The following is a 23572-nucleotide window of genomic DNA, read 5'->3' on the forward strand; positions in this document are numbered from 1 at the left end:
TTCTACCGTCACACTCACGTCTGAAGAGCAAAACTGTTGAATCTGTTGTGTTTTATAATTTGTTCCTGGATTATTTTGCTTCTGACGTTCACCCTGTGACCACAAGGTCGAGAATGTTTTTACTAATCATTTAGAATTAACTTAAAAATGTATTTAATTATTTATTTATGTATTTATTTATTTAGTTAGTTAGTTAGTTAGTTAGTTATTTCGTTATTTGTTTATATATGTGTTTTTATCATGGCCATTTGATCTGAATCATGAATGTTCGAATATATAAAAAAAAATTATTTAATGTTTTGTTGCTGGAGGCATTTATACAAAGATCATTTCTTATTTTGCAAAGTAGAATCTGGGATTGTATCTATTTATTCAGATTCATGTGAACTCAACATGCGAATAAAGCTTCAGGTGGATTAAAGCTCAGACAGAACATAATCAACACGTAAATATTCAGCATTAACATGGATGGATTTGACTAGGAATGAGGTTGACCTCGGCCTCGGGTTAAGATTTCTTTGTTGTTGTGTTAGCAGGGTTCACTGTAGGTCATCAGTCCAGTCGGCAAAAGTGGAGAAAAGGTGAAGCAAAGAGGGTGAAAAAGCAGACAGGAGAGACGTGATTAGGTTTGGACACATTACCAGTGTAATCAGCACAGGACGACGTGGGACCTGAAACAGGAGGAGGCAGGCTGCGTTCAGACGCTCAGCGTGGATTAAGTTCAGGACAAACTGGGAATGAGATTAAGTTGTTTTCACAACAACGTTTCTCTTGAAACATAAAGCCGCACTCACAGGGTTCAGCTTCCTGTTTCCACAATACGATCACATGGTTACGCACCAGAAGGTTTTCTGAAGGTTTTCCCGTCCACACGAGCCAAAACAATCTTTTTTCTCCCGTCCACACGGCACCATGAACATGATGCAGTACATACGCCAGGCTTATAGATGGCGCTGTAACGCTGCCACAGACATACCTAAGAAATGGAGGAGAAGAAATTCAAACGTCTCCACCCTGGAACCCGTTCTCAATACGAACGGGCTCCTAAAACTCTGTTCTGTGGCGGTCATGTGGGCGGGGCCTAAAGCTCGTCTCCAGGAGACGTTTAATGAACGCACCACGCAAATCGCTGGTTCCCGTGGGGAACTGGGCATTGATGGAGTCGTCTGCATTGTTCACCTGACTTCTCAGAGTCTTCTGAGGTCAAACATGGCACACACAGTCCGGACTGAGATCACCACTTCATCCTGCTCTCGATGGACTCGTTTACTGGAACTTAGAATTTAGTTTTGATTTCACATCAGCCCAGTCGCACCCGCACCACAAACTCAAGTCACGTACACACTGGATGATTAAAGCTCGACTGAAATCACGACGGCCGATGGTGAAACGTACGTCACAAACACAAATCCCGTCTTTCCCCTCTTCTCTTTGTTTCAGGCTGGAAGTTAAATCCAGTGGTCAGCGCTGTCTACAGCCCCGAATTCTATGCAGGTAGGAAGATGTGCTCGCCTCAATTTGTCACCACCTCCTCACTGGTTATCATCCGTCCTCCTCTTCACTCTTTTTGTTAGTCACTTTCTTCAGCGTGTCCACGTTGAGCCTCCTCACCTCGCCCTCCTCTGCGCTCGCCACACACACACAGCCAGGCGGGGTCTGTTTATAGCTCCCGACTCTGCTGAGTCGCACAAAAGCAGCAGCAGCAGCAGCAGCAGCAGCAGCAGCAGCAGCAGCAGCAGGCTGTCGTCTCTGCTGCAAACAAAACCCACTTTCTCATCCGTCCACCTCCACACCCACAGGCCGTCTTCAATCTTGGCCGAGCCGGCGCTCAGGCTCCTCTCTCCCACTGCCCAGCCCCCGCACGCTGTCATTAACCGTGGTCATTAGGGTGAAGAAATACCTGGATTTTGTGATAAGAGGCGTAAAGAGTGCGGCTGAGGAGGGCAGGAGTGAACGAACGCAAAGGACAAGAGCGAGGGAAACTAATTTGTCCATTTCTGCAAGGACATAAAAGATATTAAATATTATTTTGTAAATTAAAATCAATATTTCCAATTTTTCCAGACAGTCGTTTGCCTAATTCACCCCCGAGTTCTTTTAATTACAAAATGGCTTTGTATTGATTTACCTTTGTCTCACCTTTCAAGCACCCAAAATGCCATTAGGGCATATCCGTGTGTATTTAGTGTGTATTTGCACATGTACAAAGAGTGAGCATGTTTGTTTTCTGTTTTTTTGGGGGGGGCTTTGTTTATCCTGATAATTTGCCCATGGTTGTTAGAAATAGGCTTTGATTAATATTCCAATATATCATTGTAATAATAATAATAAGAAGAAGTTTACATACTTTAATATTGTTGGTGGGATTTCCAGGTCATTTAGGCTCTTTGCAGTCATCATTTTATGCGGAACTATTGAAGTGAAATTAAAAAGACTCCAAACAAATAGGCCAACAAATCAGCAGAGGAAATTATTCCTGCACCTTCACGCCTGGAATCTAATCAGATCCTCTTTCTGTGAGTGCGAACCACTTCATCACTCACTACTGACAATCTCCCAAACTTTTGCGACCTGGCGGCCGACCTCTGAATCCAGAGTCCAGGTTATTAATAACCTCCTGACTTGCATTTCTCTTTGACCGGATTCAAATGAGCTCCGTCACCACCACCCGTGAGTCTGAAGTTCAAACTGAACAATAAAGGAAACGACACACAATCTGGCCAGTTTGTATTAAAGGTGAATGCAGATATTTCAACAGCAAAACAAAAGATGGGACCTGAAGGCGGAGAACACAGAGCTCTGGTAACCATTTCACTGAAAGACATTTTGAAGGGTGTTTAAAGGAACAAATCCAGCACTTTTCAAAGTTACAAAACTAATCATATGTCAACAACTGATAAAAATAAAAAAAAACAGCACATATATAATGTTTTATAGCTTAAAAATGCCTCTGAATGTTTTTCCATGCGTATGCGGTGTGTTATTTACAATACAAGCTGCTAAACTCTGTTATCACTGTGATTAAATGCGCTGTCACAGGTCTGCATATTGTTTCACATTTTCAAAATAAAAGCATCAATCAGGTGCGGTGACTGGAACCAAGAGGTGAAAGAGGCAAAGTATGGCACTGTTTATGGAGATGTAGGAGAAGTTTGAAACAGACACAAATTCTCATTATTTCCTCAAATTCACACAAATCCTAGACATGCACCTCAATCGTTGTGTCACACAAAGTGTTTTTCACGTCTTCTGTTATTATTTTAACTCCGAACTGTTAGGTTATAATAAATGGGGAGAAATTCATAATTTAGGAAGTACATCAGGATTTTCTGTGTTTCACACAAAATAAGCTTTGAACTAAATTCATTTACATATATTTGTGGTGTCACAAAGATATACTCATAGATTACCAAGAATTTCTGGCTGTAAAACTCAAAAAAAAATCTGTGATTCCGTTGCAGAGAAAAGCCTCAGTAACATCAGATACAGAGTTGTGGACCGGGTAAAACCCAAGAGAGGAAATTAGAGGTTTATTCTACGTTTTTATTGACATTGAGACTGAAACAAATTGCATAATGTGAATGAAACGAGCACATCTTAAGATACTTGCCATGAAAAACAGAAGGAATGACAACAAATCTGTTGGATCGATCAGGATATTTTTATTTGAGCTCCGTTTACAGGAGAAGTGAAGTCGTGTCTGGGAGTCATTGATGTGACTTTAAGGGTTGCCGGGCCACTTGGCCCTAAAATCAAGGTGACAAAAGATGAATAGGAACAATTACCTGGCTCACTCTTCTCCTTGTCTCTCTTTGAGAAATTCTTATCCTTTGGCTCAAACCTTCCATTTTTCATCAGGTCAATGAATGATTCACTGTTTCTATTAGCATTTTATTAGATATCCTTTTTGAAGAGATGTATAATTAGGGTTGGAAATGGCACCTCGATCTCCTTCTCAACCTTCACTCACCCCAGCTCTCAAATTAAGCTTTGTGTCAGTCGTCTCCCATTAAGATTAATGATAAGTTAATAACAATACCACTGCAATAGCTCCACTCCCTCCGACACTTTCTTCATTCTTCCCCCGCTCCGCACTTCCCTTTCTTCACGCACATTTTCCCACAACAACTGGAAATGAGATAATACTTTACATATTCTCTTCAACACTCAAATATTAATGCCAATTACAGGTATAATAGCTCAATTTCCACAAAAAAAAAAAACATTAACTTCTTCTGGTAATTGTGGCTTTCTTAAATATTATGTCTTAGATGTGTCCAGTGGCTCAGAAAAGACTCCTTCCTTGTAATTGTAGCTGGACTGATGAAAAAAGGTGATAATAAATGACAAAGTCAGCATGGAGAGATGTGCTGGGACTGCTTAAATACCTCAAAGGTGATATCTGATAAAGAACATGTCAAGTAGCCAAGGTCACGTAATGCTTCACTGACAGAACCTTTTTACGGTTTGACGCCTGATCTCTTTTCTCACCCAACCAACTACTTTTGGTTCTTAAGGAAGCTGATTACTTTTGGTACCAAAAGATAATTAACTACTTTTGAGACGTGCCTTAACCACATCAAGTCTTTGAGTTTGGTCCCTATTGTTAGCGTAGCATGCTAATTACTTAAACTTAGCTAAATACCTTCAGTTTTTTTTTTAAAGAAATTCCTTTTGTGAGAAAACCCAGCAAAGGAACTTTAATTCCTGGATGAAATCAAGTTCTGTGTCAAAGCATGTACATTTGGTTTATAAATCTAATCAAGTACTTTGCTTTGTAAGCCGAGCAAAAGAGCTTTAGCCTTGTTCCCACTGCGCAGTATGTGCCGGTACGGCCCGGTGCAGTACAGCTATTTTTGCGACTCCACAGACAAATGTTGTGGATGGTCTTGAAATTACCGAACCATTACCATTTTTTGTAACCCCGACATTGAGCTACCTAGCAGTTCAGATACCTAGGAGGAGCAACAAGGCAGTATTTGCGACAGTCGTCACCTTCAACAAGCCGGCTGTATAAACTCTCCCGCTGTTGTTTGCATTCGCTGCTTTGCACACGCTGCACAATGATGTCACACACCTGCGTCGTTACACGGGGTTCACGACCCCGCCGACATTTTAACCGTACTCTCTGCAGTGGAACCGCTCAACAGAATTGGGTCTTGGTGCGCTTTGCCCTACCGTACCCTACCGTACCCTACCGTACCGCACAGTGGAAACAAGGCTTTTGATGCCGAGACCAAACCATGTACTGCTTTAACCATGTCAAATACTTTTAGTGGCTCAACAACACAGTCACTTTACGTATATTTCAACCGTATGGCCATTGAGCAACATTACCGTGTTTTCCAGACTATAAGTCTCTTATTATTATTATTATTATTATTATTATTATTATTATTATTATTATTATTATTATTATTATTATTATAATACGACGCATCAGTCAAAAAATGCATCATGAAGCGTGAAAAAGAAACATATATACTAAGGACAGACATTTAATCTGGAAAGTTATTCAGTCTTTTGGTTCTCAGTGTGAAAATGACCATCAGTGGCCAGTTTGGTTCATCTCCACATCGTGCCAGCGCCACAGTGATGGCCAGTCATCACTATATTCACCCTTTATTACCCTTTCTCTGCAACACTTCGGTTGCTAACAGCGAACAGCTGATTGACGGCTAAGCTATGCCGATTGCTACGCTAACGGCTGACTATATATATATATATATATAAATATATATATATATATGACTATATATCTATATATGACTATATATAGATATATATATGACTATATATCTAAATATATTAAGAACCAGCCAAACTATGAAAAAAAAGGGTGACTTATAGTCCAGAAAATACGGTAAGGTTGATATTCCAAACACTTTCAACTTTGCTTTCACAAACACTTTCAACTTTGCTTTCACAAACATTTTTGAGCTTGTTGTAATGCAGTTACTTATTAGCATGAGCTGAAACCATCCCCTGTTTGGGTCAGTAAACACTGACGGTTTGGACGGTTGGTGTTCTCTGTCTCCAGTACCAGGTTTCCCCTACCCAGCAGCCAGTGCAGCAGCAGCGTACAGAGGAGCCCACCTACGAGGTCGAGGACGGACCGTGTACAACACGTTCAGGGCAGCTGCGCCTCCTCCCCACATCCCTGCATACGGAGGGTGAGCTTCCCGTACTCCCACTTCTCACGTTCTTTTCCACCTCCTTCTGTTTAGCCAATGGCAAGTCCTCAGTCTCTGCACCCAGAGTCAGCAGAGAGGTGCATGCCAGCCTCGCCTCATAGCAATAACACCCCCCCCCCCCCCCCCCCCCCCACCCTACACACTTCCGCAGCATGCTGAATCAACCTACAGGCATGCTCCAAGACATGTGCCTTTGCACGAACTCATGGGAAATGACTTGTCAATTTGGCCTTGTACTGTGGTGTCATCGAGCGAGGCTGTGTTCATGGTGGAACGGGAGGTTTCCCACTTTGTGTTGACTCTTGAAGATTTATTCAGGTGACAAAGAAAAAAATCCCCATCTTCCCAGCCCCTGCAAGTAGCTCTCGCTGACCCTCCGTGGCTGAACGCCTGGAGACGCGCTGAGCAGAGCTGTGCATTGTGGGCAGTCCGATCTGATTTGCCGTTATTCTGTCGGTTCTTGTTATTTATTTTGCTCTTTATGACTGCGACTGAATGGACAATAAGGAGGCTGGCTGGGAATCTATTTAGAAATGAGGAAAGACTGAATTTTGTTTCTTCCTCTCGCACTCACAATGCGGTCTTCCTTCTCCATTCGGTTGTTATCAAACTGTGGCAGAAGATGAGGGAACAACGCAAACATCATTGGGAGAATGCTCGCCAAAGAGTACATCGCCAGGAAAAGTCGGAGGACAAATTGGACATTTTCTCCTGCTGTCGTGTCTTAATGTGACGAGAGTTAACAAGTTTCCTGAATAGACATAGTAATATGACCAAGCAAATATTACAAACATACATAAAACAATTATTCAGCATCCTGAAGAACACAGGGCCTGACTTACTGAGATTTGAATTAACGGCCTCTTAAGTCTGTGCTCTCGTGAACAAACGCAAACCTTCTGCTGGTGATCAACTCGGAATAACAGTGTGATTGACACGCACGAAGAGGAACCTTTCAATGAGCCTTTTCCATGTGTTGGCGCTTCCACGTAAGACTGGACGGAGAACTGAGTGTCGGTTCAAAATGATGATTGATCACATGGAATTGGCTGACCTACCTAAACGTACCGCCGTGAGTTTACACAAGCCGCCATCTTTGTTGAGGAACCCCGTTAATCCAATCCAGACCCTTTCCTCGCGTGCCCTCTGTGTGTACACTAACCAAGCCCGTACGATGAAGGGGTGAGGGAGTGAAAGAGTGAGGGGGTTTGGGTGAACACTCGGGCATGGTCCTGACAAAGAGATATGTGCGAGAGATTGTACTTTCATTAACGCTGCTGCACCACTTAATTGCCCCGGTGGCAGTCAGATGGTGAATTATTAATGTGGACCGTGATGTATTTTTATTAAAACTGCCTGTCTCGAGAGGCGGCACGCCGGCTCCAAATAAATCCTGTGACACAGCTCGGAAAGCCAACTTCGCTTTGTGTATGCGTGCATGTGTGTGTGGGGGTGTGCGTGTGGTCATAAAATGGTCCCTGGTGTGTTTAGGAGGGCCGAACATGACTGTCTATAGTATCAATAAGCCAATATGTGCATGTAGCCGTCCCTCCGAGTACATTTTAATGAGCGCACCGGCTCTCCGGGCCACCTTGACATTTAGGAAGTTATTGATTATCAGAGATAACACAAAAGTGTGAAACCAGTCTAATGGCAAGTGAAACTGGAAGCCGGGGCCTCCGAGGAGTGCTTCATGTTAAAAGGAGCTCCATCATAAGGAAGCACGGGCATCTGCTTCTGCTCCTTTTATTGGACACAAAATAAGTAATGATTCACATCAACAGACGTGCGCTTTTTTTTATTTTTTTTCTCTCTTCGCGTTACATTAAAGGACACACAGTCGTATGGTGCTTTCATTTCAGGAGATGATGGATTCCACTGCAGTCCAGAAGATAATGATGAAGTACACAGCAGATACTATTGGCTGGGTTTTTCTTTTTTTCTTGAATTATTTTGGCCATCACATTCCGATCAGTCAGTGAAACACACGACGGTGCTTTTCTCAGTCCTCTCAGCTTTCGCTCTTCAAATGATTCAGTCTATTTTAACAGCATTTGTAGGCACTTATCTGCAGTCAGTCGCTCAGTAGATCCTAATCACCTTTATAAAGGAAACACACTGTATGTCGGCAATGCAGACGACCGCTTGCGCTTGTTAAGAAGATTTTGAATGTAACAAAGGTAACCGTGGAATCAGCATTTACAGATTATACTGTCTCTACTCCAGAAATATGGAGGAAATATTTCACCAAACAGAGTCTGACCAGTGACGGTGGAGCAGAGTTAAACCTCCAGTTCGTTGTAGGGATAGCGCGCCGTAATCCTCAACCTCAAGATCAGTGCTGAAGATTAACCTGCAGGCCAACATAAAGTCCCTGTGTGCTGGGATGTTGGTTTGATACTGGTGTGCAACATATGAGCAAGCATCAGACCAACTTCAGACCAACTTCAAACCCAACCGATCAGCGCCGTCCAGTAAGGAAAACTTGATTGAACACAACTTGACTGTTCTGTTTTGGGTTTTTATGTCATCATTGAAAACATTTTTAAAACGTTACACAGATTTATGGTGACATTTACTTCCAGTCTGGTTTTATATCAGGATCCAGTAGTGAAGCTGCATGATTGTAAATTCTAAATGATCTCCGAGTGTCACTCGTTACATCACGTGGAGAAGCGTGTCAGTCCTTTTCAAACTGGTTTACGGTTGCCTTCATTCAAATCTTAAAAGCAAACTTTCCTTTGCCTATTGTCGCTGAACATCAACAGCAGCTGAAAGTATTTTGTGGTGTTCCACTGGGATCAGCATTCGGCCCATTTCTTTTCTCTTTATATGTTCTTCGGCTCGGTCACGTCATTTATTAACTTGGCATTAGCAACCACAGTGAAGCAGAGAACACGCAGCTGTATATCACTGTTAAATCAAATAAAATCACCTCATTAAACTAATTAACCATCTGCTTGTTCCATATTATTAACTGGATGACACATTGTGCTCTGAAATAAAATGAGGAAAACACTGAAAATGTATGACTGGTCATGAGATGGGGAGAGAATAAGTCTTCACTCAGATTAGAAATCTGGATCAGCGATAAAACACAGCATTTAAAAAGAAGTCATTGTTTTTCACCTTAGAAATATTTGTCATCTTTAACTGTTTACAAACAACCACGATGATAAGAAACCGATTAACCCTGTTTAGAATTGATTTTGATAATCATTGTAACTGTATTTGAAACACTTATGAGATCAATTTATAGATCAGATTATATTCCATCGTTTACTTTAAGATCACAAATATAAATTAGAAAATGATCAAATCTTCTTCAAATGAAACTGAAAAAAACGGTGAAGCGTTTTTGTTTTTGTGACCTGAAAGTAAGAAAATATTTAAAAGTTGATATTCACCAGGCACGTCTAATATTGGTTTAAAAAATAAATAAATAAAAAAAAATATTATGTTCACATTCCCTGTGGTTTTATTGTTGTTTATTTAATATTTTTCATGTTATTATCATGTTAAAATAAAACCATTAGAGGTCAGTTTGCTATCTGTTTATGGGATTGAAAATGTGCTGAATAATAAAGTATCCTGATGATGTTTTAACTAGTTTAATATAAAAATTAAATACACAGTAATCATTTGCTTAGTAAACTAATGCATTGTCTAAACTCTTGTTGGGATTTATGTTTGGTTAATATTAGTAAATTATAGATGTAATAGATTACTGAAGTAATAAATCACGGAGGGTAATTTACAATTTAAATAATTAATTGGAATAAATAGTTATTTATTCATTAATAATTACGGGAAGTGATATATTACTTCAGGGCAATAAATCACGGAAAGCAATTTATTAATGATCTAAATTATTAATTGCAATAAATGTATTATTCAATAATTGGAATCAGAGAATTAGAGCGAGAGAGAGAGAGAGAGAGAGAGAGAGAGAGAGAGAGAGAGAGAGAGAGAGAGAGAGAGAGAGAGAGCGAGATAGGGAATGAAGACAAGATGGCCGCCGCCTGTAGAGATCATGTGTTCCAATGGCAGAGGTGGTTTCTATCATGATTGGCCAACGAGGAGCGTGAGAACTTGGACATCCAGTCTGTATCGCGAAGAGCGCAAAACGTGCATTTATACGAGAGTTGACACAGATGTGCACATCCACATGTGCACGGATGTGCGAGAGGGAGGGAGAGAGAGAGAGAGAGAGAGGGAGAGAGAGAGAGAGAGAGAGAGGCTTGAAGTGGTGAGGCAGTGGTTTGTAGCGCGGAGGGATTCAATATTCTCTTTATGCACCTCGGAGGCCGATAAGCAGCGAATTATCTCCAGCATGTTTCTTGATTAGGAGAACAGAGTTTAGTAGCCACATTCAACATTAAACGTGAACGCGACTCTGCGTTACCGTAGCAACCACAGTAAACAAAAGCGTAGACGTGCCGGTCCTGAGCTCAATAAAGCACAATAAAACAACAAAGACCAAAAATAGCTTCACGCTAACTACAATCTCTGCCCAGAACAAAAGCTCTTCTTCTGGTGTCGCTTGGAGAGGAGTGTGCGCCCGTTACTGCGGCGATGCGTCCGTTGCCACGGCGATGCGTCCGTCCCTTGTTTGGGCTTCGGATCGGTACGCGTGTTGAACGACATCGGCCTTTTACGGTCCTTGTCAGTGACAGCAGAGGAGCCATTGAATCAACTCGAGGTGAGGGAAAAGTAGCAGCTCATCAAAAAGCGTTCAAGAGAAGCTCTCAAACATGAGACACCAGCGGCCCGGGACTTTAACCTCTCACCAGCTGACCACCAGGGAGCAAAGGTAGCGTCATGGGGCTTCCTGCCGGCTTCGCCGGGTTCCGGTTGCGTCTTGACCAATGGGTGGCATGAGAGTGAGTCCAAGGCAGGTTTTCACACTCAGGTGTGAAGTTGCCTGATTGGTTGGCGAAATGAGTTTCGATTTTTATGGCCATTAGTCTGAGGCCACGTCCACACGAGCCAAAACCATTTATTTTCTCCCCGGCGTTCTCAAAATAAATTCCGTCCACACATCACTGTGAACATCACTCGACATGAGGCTTGAGGGCATGTAGTACATATGCCTGGCCTTTAGGGGCGCTGTGACTCAGAAACGCAGAAGAAGACACAGAGCACACAGAAATTTAGAAGTAGACTCCTGCTCATAGACTTCTATAGAACTCCCCGTTACCTGATCTTCATCTCAGTCATACAGTCAGTTCATCCTGACAACACGTGGGGATTTAAAATATCTCTGTGCTGTGAGAACACGCTGTGAAAACACTGTAATTACGAAAAGATTGACTCCCTTGTTTGGACCCGAAGTTCTTCCAGGTGCTGCTCATCAGAGCTTCACAACATCCAGGAGGATTTCAGAGCTTCAGCTCAGGCCAGATTCTCAGCACGTCTCTCTGAGCTCATCCCACTGCTGGATTCAAGTCTGGACTCTGACTGGGTCACTCCTAAAGCGGGATTATCTTTGTTTGAAGTCTGTCTGGAGTAAATTTTCCTCCATGTGTCGCCTCATTGCTGCGTTGCATCATGCTTCCACTGATCTTCCGACACTGACATTATCCTGTCGGATACTCTGAGGACTCGACAATCAGTTAGTGGAAATTACATCGTTTTTTCGTTTCAGAATGTACAGACGTTCAGTAAAATACACCGAGAAACACCAGGAAATGTAGTTTGCTGTGGAACAACCATCCAGCCATGTACACAGAGAATAGTCAAGCTCCATTAAACTATCTTACTCAGTATCTCTATGGAAGAAATGTGAACCCATGTATGCAGATGATACTGTAGTAAATGGCAGGAAATATTCACTCTGACTCTCCCATTGTTATTGGTGATCAATTCACACATGAGCCGACAAACGATTTACACTGGATTCATTGGATTTCAGGGTTTCTAACTGCCGACGATGCAGATTACAACACATTTCTTTGAGCCGGTACGTTTCAAAAGGAAAAAGGATTATCATTGTAATTGATCTGCTTTCTGTGACACTTGCTTTAAATCAAGTGTGGAATCTCCAGTAGGTTAGTAAGATTTATAGCCCATTGTGAGTGTTTTGGACCCTTCCAGCCTCCTTACTCAGCCATTAAAGAGCAGCAGGGGGTGCCTGCTGTATCCCCCCCACACTTTTTTTTTGGATTGTGGAGATGGGGGATGGTAACTAGCCGTGTGCCTGCATGTCAACATGCACTAATATGGATGTTTTTGTTTTATTGTGTTTGTTTGTCTGTTTGTTTGTGTTTGCATCCTCTGCAGTGTTGTTTACCAGGATGGATTTTATGGTGCAGATATTTATGTAAGTATTATTTACTGGTATGACATCGCATGCCACACTGCCATCTCCGTGGTTTTCTGCCCCCCACCCCACCCCCCACCCGCACAACTCCTCCCCCAACCCCCTACCCCCACCCCCACCCCCAACCCCCCTTCTTCCATCCGTTGCACATGCAAGCCACCCTGACCCTCCATGCTCACACATGGCTTCACCCTCCCCCCCCCCTCGGCGGGGGAGCAGGCAGCTGCTCGTGTCGCCGTCGCAGCAAAAAGACAAATGTCCACAGATAGAGGAGCTGCGCTCCACCAACAGCAACATTAAAGTCTATATTAGAGGTGCGGTTAGAATAAATCAAGCGACACAACGATGGGAAGATGCTGAGACTATCGCTTTACATCCATATCATCGTGTTAGAATACGGAGCTCAGAGCAAAGCTAATTAGTCTCAATGAAGGTCACCAACAGAAAGATTGCATCTGTTATGTGAAAAAAAACTGTAAAGTGACGGCGTTATAGTGTACTGACAATAAACATTCCCATCATATTTGCTAAAGAAAAATAGATACAGTTTCAGTTCTAGTTGAAATCTCTGGCACATTCACATACAGTATAAATGATTCAGATATATAAAATAAATAATTCAGAAGGTTAAGGAAAAGCTTTGATACAGTGAACTGTAAAGTAATCACGTGTAAAGCACATTGAAAGCTGTTTGGATTGCTGGGTATTTTCCCTTTAATAAAAAGAATAAACTGTTATAGGATCACATGACCACTTGAACTCGATGAACCCATAACAGAGCGGTGGACTTCGATGCTTCTCATTGTTTAACTATAGAAATGTCTAAGCCTCCACAAATGTTTGTAAATCATTCAATTCTGAATCATATAAAAATATTCAGGGAAATGTTCTGAATGTTTCTGAAGAACACAAACAAAACAAATGCCACTGAAGAAAAATAAGATGGATTAAAAAAAGAAGCGGCAAGTTCACACAACAGAGCCTAAGATGATCTTTACGCCCAATAAAATCATCGTTAACTCAAACAGTAATTATACAAATGGTATCATACAATATAGAAGTCTAATTTTGGTTCTATTCGCAATGTGTTTTTTGATATTCTAAACTTGACATTGCTGGTAGAGATGTGAAGGTTTACGACTGATTTATGAAATGTGTCGAATAGCAGCGTCTTCCACTGAAACGCGCCGTTGTTAACGAGCTTCTCTGAATTGAATATTGATCAAGACCGTTTCCAGGAGCATTTAGATGAAGTAATACGACTGGAACCATAACAACCACTCATAATATTAACCTCCACCAAACTCCATTGTACTGCAGCGAGCGCTCGCTCTGCAGCTGTCAAGGCAAACTATCAATTCAGGCTACTGACTAACAATAGTTTGTTCGCAAGTTATTTATAGATATTTCCCTTTATATAATTTGTATTTAAGCACGCTTTAGAGAAAACTCCTACAGGTGCCAGTTAACACTAATGTAGTCACCTGCAAAGGATCCTTCCCTCAAAATGATCATATGCACCTTTATGTTATTGAAGTAGTGTTATTTAATCTGCTGGTTGTTGTCGACTGGAAAGCTTCAACACCCCCCGAGATGGAGAGCCGAGACGAAGTGTGTGAAGGTTAAACAGCAGGCAGGCGGTGGAAAGGGCCTCGGGTTCTTCTTATTAAGTTGAGCTGCAAAAGACATGATGAGGTGTTTAGCAAAGACGACAGTGTCGTCAGCATACAAACCAATAGTTCGACTTTTTGAATGAATAACATTTTTCTAAATATCCACCAATCGTTACCAGTTAAATGGAAGATATCCCAGATATACAACCGTGATACAAACAAGAAGGAGCCGAATCAACACATGAATAGGAAGCGGTTAACGGCTTCAGTTCAGTTCCATTTGAAGTAGAGGTCGACTCGGGGAGCTGCGGGTCGGTCGATACGTTACGGTACTGTAGAGAGAAATCTGTGTCGCGTACCGGCGCCTGGCAGCGGCGGGGGGCAGAAAAGGTCCTTTTTAACAGGAAGAAGCCCCCGACGGATGAAGACTCAGTGGTGGGCGACCATCTGCCTCCACCAGTCGGGGTGAGAGGAGAGCAGAGAGAGAGACAAGTAAGCCGTAAGGCTGCGAGACAAGACTGTCCTCGATCCACTGTGTATCCAGCCGGGCCGAGAATACGCGTCCAGAACCAGGATAATGAGAAATTAAACAAAAAGGAAATGATATTCACTGTGTAAATTTACACTAGACTTCATATGACTTCTTAGGGGTCTATAAAGTCAACACCCTCAGGATTCTTAGTGGCAACAGACTTTTTTTTAACTACGGCTGCCCTGAAGGTTCAAAACACACTTTTCTGTGAAGTGTATTTACGAAGCATTACATGAAATTCTGGCATATCTATGAAGCGGGGTTATGGTTTCTTTTGTTATTTATTGTACTACAGTGTATGAAATACACACTATTTACATTTACATTGTATTCAAATAACTTGTGTTTCATACATTGTCTAAATATAAATTAACTTATAAACTATTAAAAACATATAGTTGGACCAACTAAATTGAATTGATTTGATTATTAACATTTAATGAATCAAGTTCTTCCCACTCAGATTATTGGATCAGATTAAGTTAAAAAAAGATAATAAACTTGATTAATTTCCTATTGCCAACTTTTTTCTTTTTTCAAGTGTTGGTAGAGTTCCTCAGTCAGATAGGTTGCAGGTTTGATTCTTTTTCCCCCTTGAGCAAGACACTGAACCCCAAATCACTCCTGAGAAACTTTATAAGGGAAATTCATTTACCATTTAATGTGTGTGCGTGTGTGTGTGTGTGTGTGTGTGTGTGTGTGTGTGTGTGTGTGTGTGTGTGTGTGTGTGTGTGTGTGTGTGTGTGTGTGTGTGTGTGTGTGTGTGTGTGTGTGTGTGTGTGTGTGTGTGTGTGTGTGAAGAGGTGCACAGGTGGCTCCCATTAGCCCCGCCGCTGCTGCCACTGCCATTGATCCGCCATCTTTCAATCACAAACGTTTAATATTCATTAGCGACAGGAGCAGGAGAACCCCGGAGCCGCGTTCATGTTTCCTGAAAGATCCGCGTCTTCAGTCAAAACCAATAAGAGGAAGATAGAAATAAAGTAGAACAAGAGGTCAGCGAAGAAAAGTGGACAAGGCGTCAAAGAGCGTCTTGATTTTATGTCTAATTTAAAGCAGCTTCCTCATGAATACAAATCCAAGATGTCGTCACACTGAGAAGACGCCTTCGTCTTTCTTTCTTTTTGTTTTTTGTTTTTGCAATCAGTGCCGACTATAGGATCATTTCTTATTCCATATATAATAAAACCTCCATGTTTCAATTTTACAGTTTAGTAATTTTATGGCGTATCAAAGACACAGGAGGCAATAAAAGAGACAAAATGATGAACTGATTGCAAAAAAAAAAAAAAGATTGTTACCTCAGCGACCTGCTGGTGACTGTTTTATTTTTAAAAACAACGGAGGCCAAACTGTTTGACTCGACACAAGGAGTAGGTTGCAGCTCGAGAGGTGACAGGCCTGCTTCACTTAGATGTTTAAAACACATTTAATTAAAGATCCCAGCGAAAGATAAAACGATCATTCAGCGGAGAGGCGGGACAACGTGGGGCGGAGGGAGGTTTGTTTCCCCCTCGTCCACTCTGAGCTCAGCCGACGTCGTGCCGGAGGAACCGCGCCACCTGGACGGAGAATAAAGTTAACTTGATAATTATCCTGCCGGTGTGAAATGTTTAATTTTCCACGTTGACTTTAACTGACCGTCATGATGAAGACGCACAGCGAGCCTGTCCTCGCCTTCCTCCCCTGAATCAGCACATGTGATGGATTAGAGCAGCCAAACCATGACCAGGCCGCGCACACACGCCAGCCATTAGTCTCCTTTTGCAAACACAACTCGCACACGAGCCTCCTGGCGGGGGTGGAGGGAGGGGGGAGGGGTGGGGGGATGGTGGGGGGGGTCGCCATTAGTCACTCAGTCAGGAGTGACAGTCTCGGTGCGGATGGCGACTAGCACGGGGCCAACCTGTTCATCTTTCTGTCACGGACCATCATCGCACGCACTGAGTATCACTTACTCGCCTCCTCGCTTTATAGCGGTAATAATACATCGCCGGTGTCAGGACAGGCGCACTTTCCCAGGCGTGGAGCAGGAGAAGGTGCGAGGTGAAGCGATGGCGGGAGCGCCGCGGCCGCCGCCGAGCCTGGGAGGCGGGGGCAGGATGAACTGAAGCCGTGCTGCTTAAGCGTATTAAAAAGAAATGATCAAACTGTAATCACACTACTGGTATAGTACAGGGCTGAGCTCTGCAGCCATGTGGCTCCGCAGCCACGTGGCTCCGCAGCCACGTGGCTCCACAGCCACGTGACTCCGCAGCCATGTGGCTACCTCAGCCTTGTGGCTCCGCAGCCATGTGGCTCCTCAGCCATGTGGCTCCGCAGCCATGTGGCTCCTCAGCCATGTGACTCCGCAGCCATGTGGCTCCGCAGCCATGTGGCTCCTCAGCCATGTGACTCCGCAGCCATGTGGCTCCGCAGCCATGTGGCTCCGCAGCCATGTGGCTCCTCAGCCATGTGGCTCCGCAGCCATGTGGCTCCGCAGCCATGTGGCTCCGCAGCCATGTGACTCCGCAGCCATGTGGCTCCTCAGCCATGTGGCGCCGCAGCCATGTGGCTCCTCAGCCATGTGGCTCCGCAGCCATGTGACTCCTCAGCCATGTGGCTCCGCAGCCACGTGACTCCTCAGCCATGTGGCTCCGCAGCCATGTGGCTCCTTAGCTCCGCTGTAACGGAAAACATTTTTCATATTCAATGTATTTGCACATTAAAAGGGCTAAAAATAGCAGCAGCCAAGCTGGATAAAGTTGCAACAAAACAAAATATTAATTCAAACAAAATAATATTCAAACTATGTTGAAAAAGTAGTTAAATATCTAAAATGGCAATAAAAAGAAATAAAATCTAAAATGCCTCAAATTAGTTCACATGAAAGAAAAAGAGACTATTTTAAATGTCCACCCTTAAATGTCCAGGAGTAAATCCTGACCTTATAGCTAAAACAACAAAAAGTAAAACATCTAAAATAGATTTTTTTTTGAGAATTACAAAAGTAGCTTCAAATGAAAACAAAAGAAAAACAGCAAAATGACACAGTGAAGACTGCTCCAACCGCTAAAGTTGACTGCTAAAACAATTCAAATGGCTTAAAAACTAATTAGAAAAAATAAATAAATTTTCCACTAAAATCATGACAACACATGATGTGTGATGTTCCATATTGTAGTCATGACATGTCTTTTTAAAAGTAAAAAAAATTGCAGCTCCAGACAAAATGTATTTGGTGGCTTTTTGGTGGTGAAGGTTGCAGGTGTAGGAATATAAAGTGTTGAGAGTGTGACACGTTGATATTTTCACTTCTACATGAAAACTGTATTAAAGCTGCAGAGCACTGTCACCCATCAGCATTAGCATTAGCATTAGCATCTGTCCTCACTCATGCTTGGTATCTTATTTCTTCTGCATCGGATGATGAAACGTCATTAAACTGCTAAACGCCACGGTCCTGCTGCTGCTTCATACCTCAATGTAATACATAAATACATAAACATACATAAAACTAGTGCAACAAGTTTTCAGCCGTATGTCCGATTCTTTTAGTGACTTAGATCATTTTTAAATATGTGTTGTATAATATTTTATTGCTGCTGAACAGAAATCCAGCAACAATTTCATATTTAATAACGTTTTAAGCTAAAAATAAATATATCTCATCATGATGTTTTACACGGCCTTTAAAGTACTTAGGTTACCATCGAGTATATTTCTGTCACTGATCTCTTTACTCAAGTAGAAGCTGCTCATTAATTCTGAATTAACTTTGTTTTTCTGACAGCAACATGAACGATGCCCCCCAATAAATCACTTCAGCTTGTTTCCACAGTACCTGGAACGGAGTCGCAGCATTAATGAAGGTTTTCTCTGAGCTGTCGCTCTTCATGCTGCCAGTTTATCTCAGCTGCTCCGTTTTACTCCGTTCAATTACCTTAGAAATCTGGGTTTGTCAAGAAGGGCTGACTTCCAGATTATAGAGCATCTTCCTCCTCTAACATCCAGATTATAGAGCATCTCCCCCCCACTAACATCCAGATTACAGAGCATCTTCATCCTCTAACAGCCAGATTACAGAGCATCGTCATACTCTAACGTTCAGATTATAGAGCATCTTCCTATTCCAACATCCAGATTAAAGAGAATCTTCCTCTTCTAACATCCAGATTATAGAGCATCTCCCCCACTAACATCCAGATTACAGAGCATCTTCATCCGCTAACAGCCAGATTATAGAGCATCTTCCTCCTCGAACATCCAAATTATAGAGCATCTTCCTCCTCTAACGTCCAGATTATAGAGCATCTTCTTCTTCTAACATCCAGATTAAAGAGCATCTTCCTCTACTAAAATCCAGATTATAGAGCACCTTCCTCCTCTAACTCTTTCTAACTGATATCATGACAATGGAGGTGGATCAATCAAGAAATCATTTAAATTAAACTATTTATCACAATCAATGTAAATGTGATGAAGACAAATTTAGATTACAGATTAAACCATATTATAATACGGATTGGAACAGATTAGCCTTCTATTGCTTTGGGATCCAAACAGCCGTCATCAACTAAACCTTTCAGTGGAAAAATCAACCAAATGTCATCGCGGTATGAAAACAATCTATAAATGAAACAGAGAAAGGTAAACTTTGGCTGACTTCCTGTTTACTAATAGAAGCGTGTTGACCATTAATGATAATAGTTGTACTTCCATCAAACGCGGCCGTATTTATCATTGTTATCAGTGTAGAAAAGAATCTCAGAGTGATGATCAGGCAAATGTCAAACCGCTGATGAACTGAATATCAACTAATGTGATACGCGGCTGTGGCTGCATTCGCATTGTTAGTTTCAGTCTGTTCTCACCTCAAAAGACCTTCAAGAAGAGAAATCTGTTCATTCCAGGTGCCTCTGGGGTCGCATACGTCATGTGCTGCATGTCAAATGTGAATGTTGGATGCTTTATTTGAGTTCTTTTGTTTGTTTTGTTTTTTAGCTTTGCATCACGTCGAGCCGTCGTCATTGCACGAACTAATGAGACGTTTAAATTTACTGTAATGTGCAAACGTTTCAGACGGTGGTGGCAAATGTTTCCTGGTAAGTGCGCTCCTAAAAATAGAGGCGTTAGTAATTTATTTGAATCGTCTATATATCATTAAAAAAGAAAAAAAAAGTCTCAGAACAGACGAAATGAGCAGCCTTATAATTGAAGCCTCTCAGTGAACTTCAGAAACGTCAGAAACGTCAACGACTCCCCAGATTTTCTCAATATTTAACCAAATAGAAAACGCACACATCGGTTTTTCGCCTGTGCAAATAGTTTTGTCAAATCCACTGGTGTTAAATGACCGAACGGTAAACTTTCATCCAGACATGCCTCAAACTTTTTCACCACGTCGTAGGACAATGTGTCTTTGTTAAATCAGGGCTAAAAGCACCTTTACATATTCTGGTGAAAACGTTCTGCCTGGTTTTAAAGCCGGAAAGGCGACATTTAGCACACAGCCTTACGTTAACCCGCTGTTAAAAGCAATATGCCAGCAAATATCAAACAAATATTAAAGCCCGGATAAATTCCAGTCATGTTTGTGTCTCATGAATAAAACTCATGAATCAAAGTCTTGTTTATCTCATCTAAAGATCTAAATTTGCTCTTTAGTGATTTTTTTCTTTTTTTTTTTTCTTCTTCTTTTTAAATGCCAAACTTTAATACACAAATCAGCCACGGCGTTCAGGCCGCTGACGGGTCAGGTGGATAATGCTGATCAGCACCTGTGGCATATATCAGTGAACTTTCTGTCGTTTAAGTTGGGTTAGAAAAAGAGTGGCCAAGCCTCGGACTCTGGATCCTGGTGTCAAACGCCACGGCACAGCGACCCGGCCAGAAGGAGAAGCACTGGCCCCGTATGAGGCTGGTGGTCATAATGTTATGGCCGATCGCCACCTGCTTCATGCCTGAGAGATTATAGAGGGGAAAAGTTTGAATCATGAAGTGAAAGATGGACTTAGGTAGAGGATGTTCCCCATAAATCAACCAGCTTCATTTTCTGAGTCATGGTTTATTTTTATTCTATATAATTTCATTTTTTAAAGGAATATTTTAAAAGCGTTTCTCAAAATAGAAAGAAATGATGGAAGATTTCCTCAGAATCCATCTGAGAAATATTTATTTATTTATCTAGTTATTTGTTTGTTTGTTATTTGTCTATTCATGGATTATTATTGTTGTTTAAACGTATTTATTTCTCCATTCATGTACCTGGTCACATTTTTTATTTTCATTAAAAACACAATAAAACATAAACAAGTTGAGCAGAAGTTTATACTAAAACTAAGTGTAGTGTAAACATTATTTAAAAAATAAGAGTGTAACTCTTAACATATAATATCTATAAATCTGTACAGTGGTGTAGTGGGCTGCAGTCTCAGGCCGTAGTTAGAAGGTGGTGTGTTTGAGTCCCGTCCAGGTTTCCGTGTGTTTCGAGTTCCCATGTTCTCCCTGGGCGGGTGCGTCTTTTCTGAGTTTTCACAGTGGCGTTCACTTTAACTGGACCTTGATTCGGAGAGCGGATGAATATTTCGGGAGGTCTAATTTGAAACTTGTGATTCTTTAAAGGTCCCATATTATGCTAAATTGACCTTCTAATGGTTTTCTAGCAGTAATACGTGTCGCCCGAGCCTGTAAGAGGCCCCAGAAGGGAGGAGAGGCTCTCCTCGCTCTCATTTGCTTGCTAGTAAATGTGTGCTCATACAGGTCATGAAGAGATGTTCCCTTCATGATGTCATGAGGGGAAATATCCACTCCCTTTGACCCTTGAGCTCTGCCCGCTAAAATTACAAGCAGGCGCCATTTTGTCTCCTGGAAAACATACTTAGGGTGCATCTCAATAGTCCCTCCTGTCTCCTAATAGTCCCTCCTATCTCCTTTCCTATCCACTTCTCCTTAACCCCAGAAGTGTTTAAGTGGCGGATACGATTAGAACGTTCTAGTTCTCAATAAGCCGAGGAAAAGAGGCTCAATACTTCCTTTAGAACCTCCTTTAGCCGAGGAAACACTGATGCTTCCTTTACCAAAGGAGACCAGATCATGCTGCCCCACAATTCCTTGCGGCGACAATATTTAAAGGGACCCGCACATCCGAGGGTTCAGGGGAACTCAACACAAATCATCTTAAGTTACCAAAGCAATAATCTGCCTTGAACAACTTTAAAGAATCTAAAACCCAGATCCCATGTTATGCGAATGTTGTAAAACAAACAAAGTAAAGTTTTTGTGCAGCTTATTCTCACTTGATTGGTTATTTATTCACCTGGCAGCTTCTTTTCCTTTGATTTCAATTCAAACTCTGTGATATTTGAAATGATATCAGTGGTTAGAGGCACAGGGGAAACTGTTATAAATGTGCTTTTTGTAGCCCATTTTTGGAAATTTGTGGTTTCTTCACCACGGCAGACGTCACTAACCCTAACCGCTGTCAGATTATTATCACGTCACCCAGGGAATGTGCGGTCCGACGGTCACACCCACGTGATCGCCTTTCCCTAACTCCTTTAGGAAGCCTCCTAACACCTTTCCTTAAACCCGTGACGTCATCCAGGGGGTGAAGGTAAAGTGGATAGGAAAGGAGAAAGGAGAGACTATTCTGATGTACCTGTAGAGACAAACACAGCTCATTAGCATTTAAAGGTACAGGCACAGAAACAGCCTGTTCTCCGCAGAGCTCACTGGATGGACTTTTAGACATCAGGACCGGACGCTGAATTTGGGGAAAAACACTTTAAATACATTGTTGGACCTCTGACACTGACAATAATACGGGACCTTTGATAATTCATGACGCTAATGCTGCCAGGCTGAGATAAACTGATGCTCAGTGTGGTAATGCCGGTCCATGTTTTGTATATATTAATGCAGCAGGACTGAGTTCATCCTTTGGTGCCGCCATTGGACCGAACAATGAAGCGGCTGTGTTACATCACTGCCGCCGCGTCGTGTGTTTTGCATGCGCCAACACGGGTCGGCTGTCCATTAATTCATTTTTCTAATGTGTAGAGGATGGACGGGGTCCGCCTCGCTGTATGAAATGACACTGTGACGCTGACGCTAAACCACCCTGTCATAAATTATGCAGCATTATGTCTGAACCACGGCGTCGCTCGGCCCTGACAAACACTGCTACAGCCCAACTGCCACACACACTCAGGGAAAAGTGGCATCAACGGGACACACACGGGCCGCCTCACACACCCACACACTGTAAACATCACTGAGGACATATGAAACTGAAATCACGGCATCGGGCCAAGCCGGAGTTTAACGAGATGTCTGTGACTGAAAATCAAATTTAGGGAACTCGCGACACACGAGGGATCAGAGGTTTACCGCCAGAAAAGAAAGAAATTGGAGGTAAAACAAATATTTACTCTATGAAAAGATGAATTTTAAGAATTGAATGAGATTTAAAGGCGACAAAGCAAATTAGACAGTTAAATCAAGGCAGCAGGAGAGTGAATGTGCTTCAGCACCCCCTGCCGGTTGGTAGGTGAACTACACATCTCAAAATTTTAAAATGTATAAAATCAGTCTCAAAAAAACAGTAATAGCACAAAATGTATGTATCTATTAGTATTAGTATTGGCAACTACATTTTAATGCTGTGTTTATCATAATAATCCAATTTATAACATATTAAAGCGACAGTATGTCAAGTGATTTTAGATGATATTAGATTTGAACCGACCGTATTAATCCCACATGCGGGAATTAGAAATCTTTTTCTATATTAGTGTTGAGGAGGAACACAGAAAATTAAACATGAGGTTGAATGTTAAGTCTCATATTCAAGGTCTTTGATTTGTACATAACAGAGTTTATTTGTTGGACTGTGCTCCTCAATAATGTATTTTCAGTTGAGTTCAAGCTC

The 23572-nt window shown here is 42.0% G+C and overlaps 1 protein-coding gene across 12 annotated transcripts in view; it reads left to right on the forward strand.

Annotated features, from left to right (window-relative positions):
• The window catches only part of rbfox1 (RNA binding fox-1 homolog 1), a 397214-nt gene that overhangs the window by 344688 nt on the left and 28954 nt on the right, over positions 1–23572 (forward strand). For 10 of the 12 annotated variants that reach the window (XM_080488009.1, XM_080488010.1, XM_080488007.1 and 7 more), the window contains 3 exons: positions 1441–1494; positions 6041–6173; positions 12477–12516. In XM_080488009.1, coding sequence (XP_080344135.1) covers positions 1441–1494; positions 6041–6173; positions 12477–12516 — 227 coding nt within the window. The remainder of the gene's footprint in view (positions 1–1440; positions 1495–6040; positions 6174–12476; positions 12517–23572) is intronic. The other 2 variants (XM_080488003.1, XM_080488005.1) reach the window with 1 other exon arrangement.

The sequence above is a fragment of the Lipophrys pholis genome (genome assembly GCF_963383615.2).
Source record: "Lipophrys pholis genome assembly, chromosome: 19".
NCBI classification, from domain to species: Eukaryota; Metazoa; Chordata; class Actinopteri; order Blenniiformes; family Blenniidae; genus Lipophrys; species Lipophrys pholis.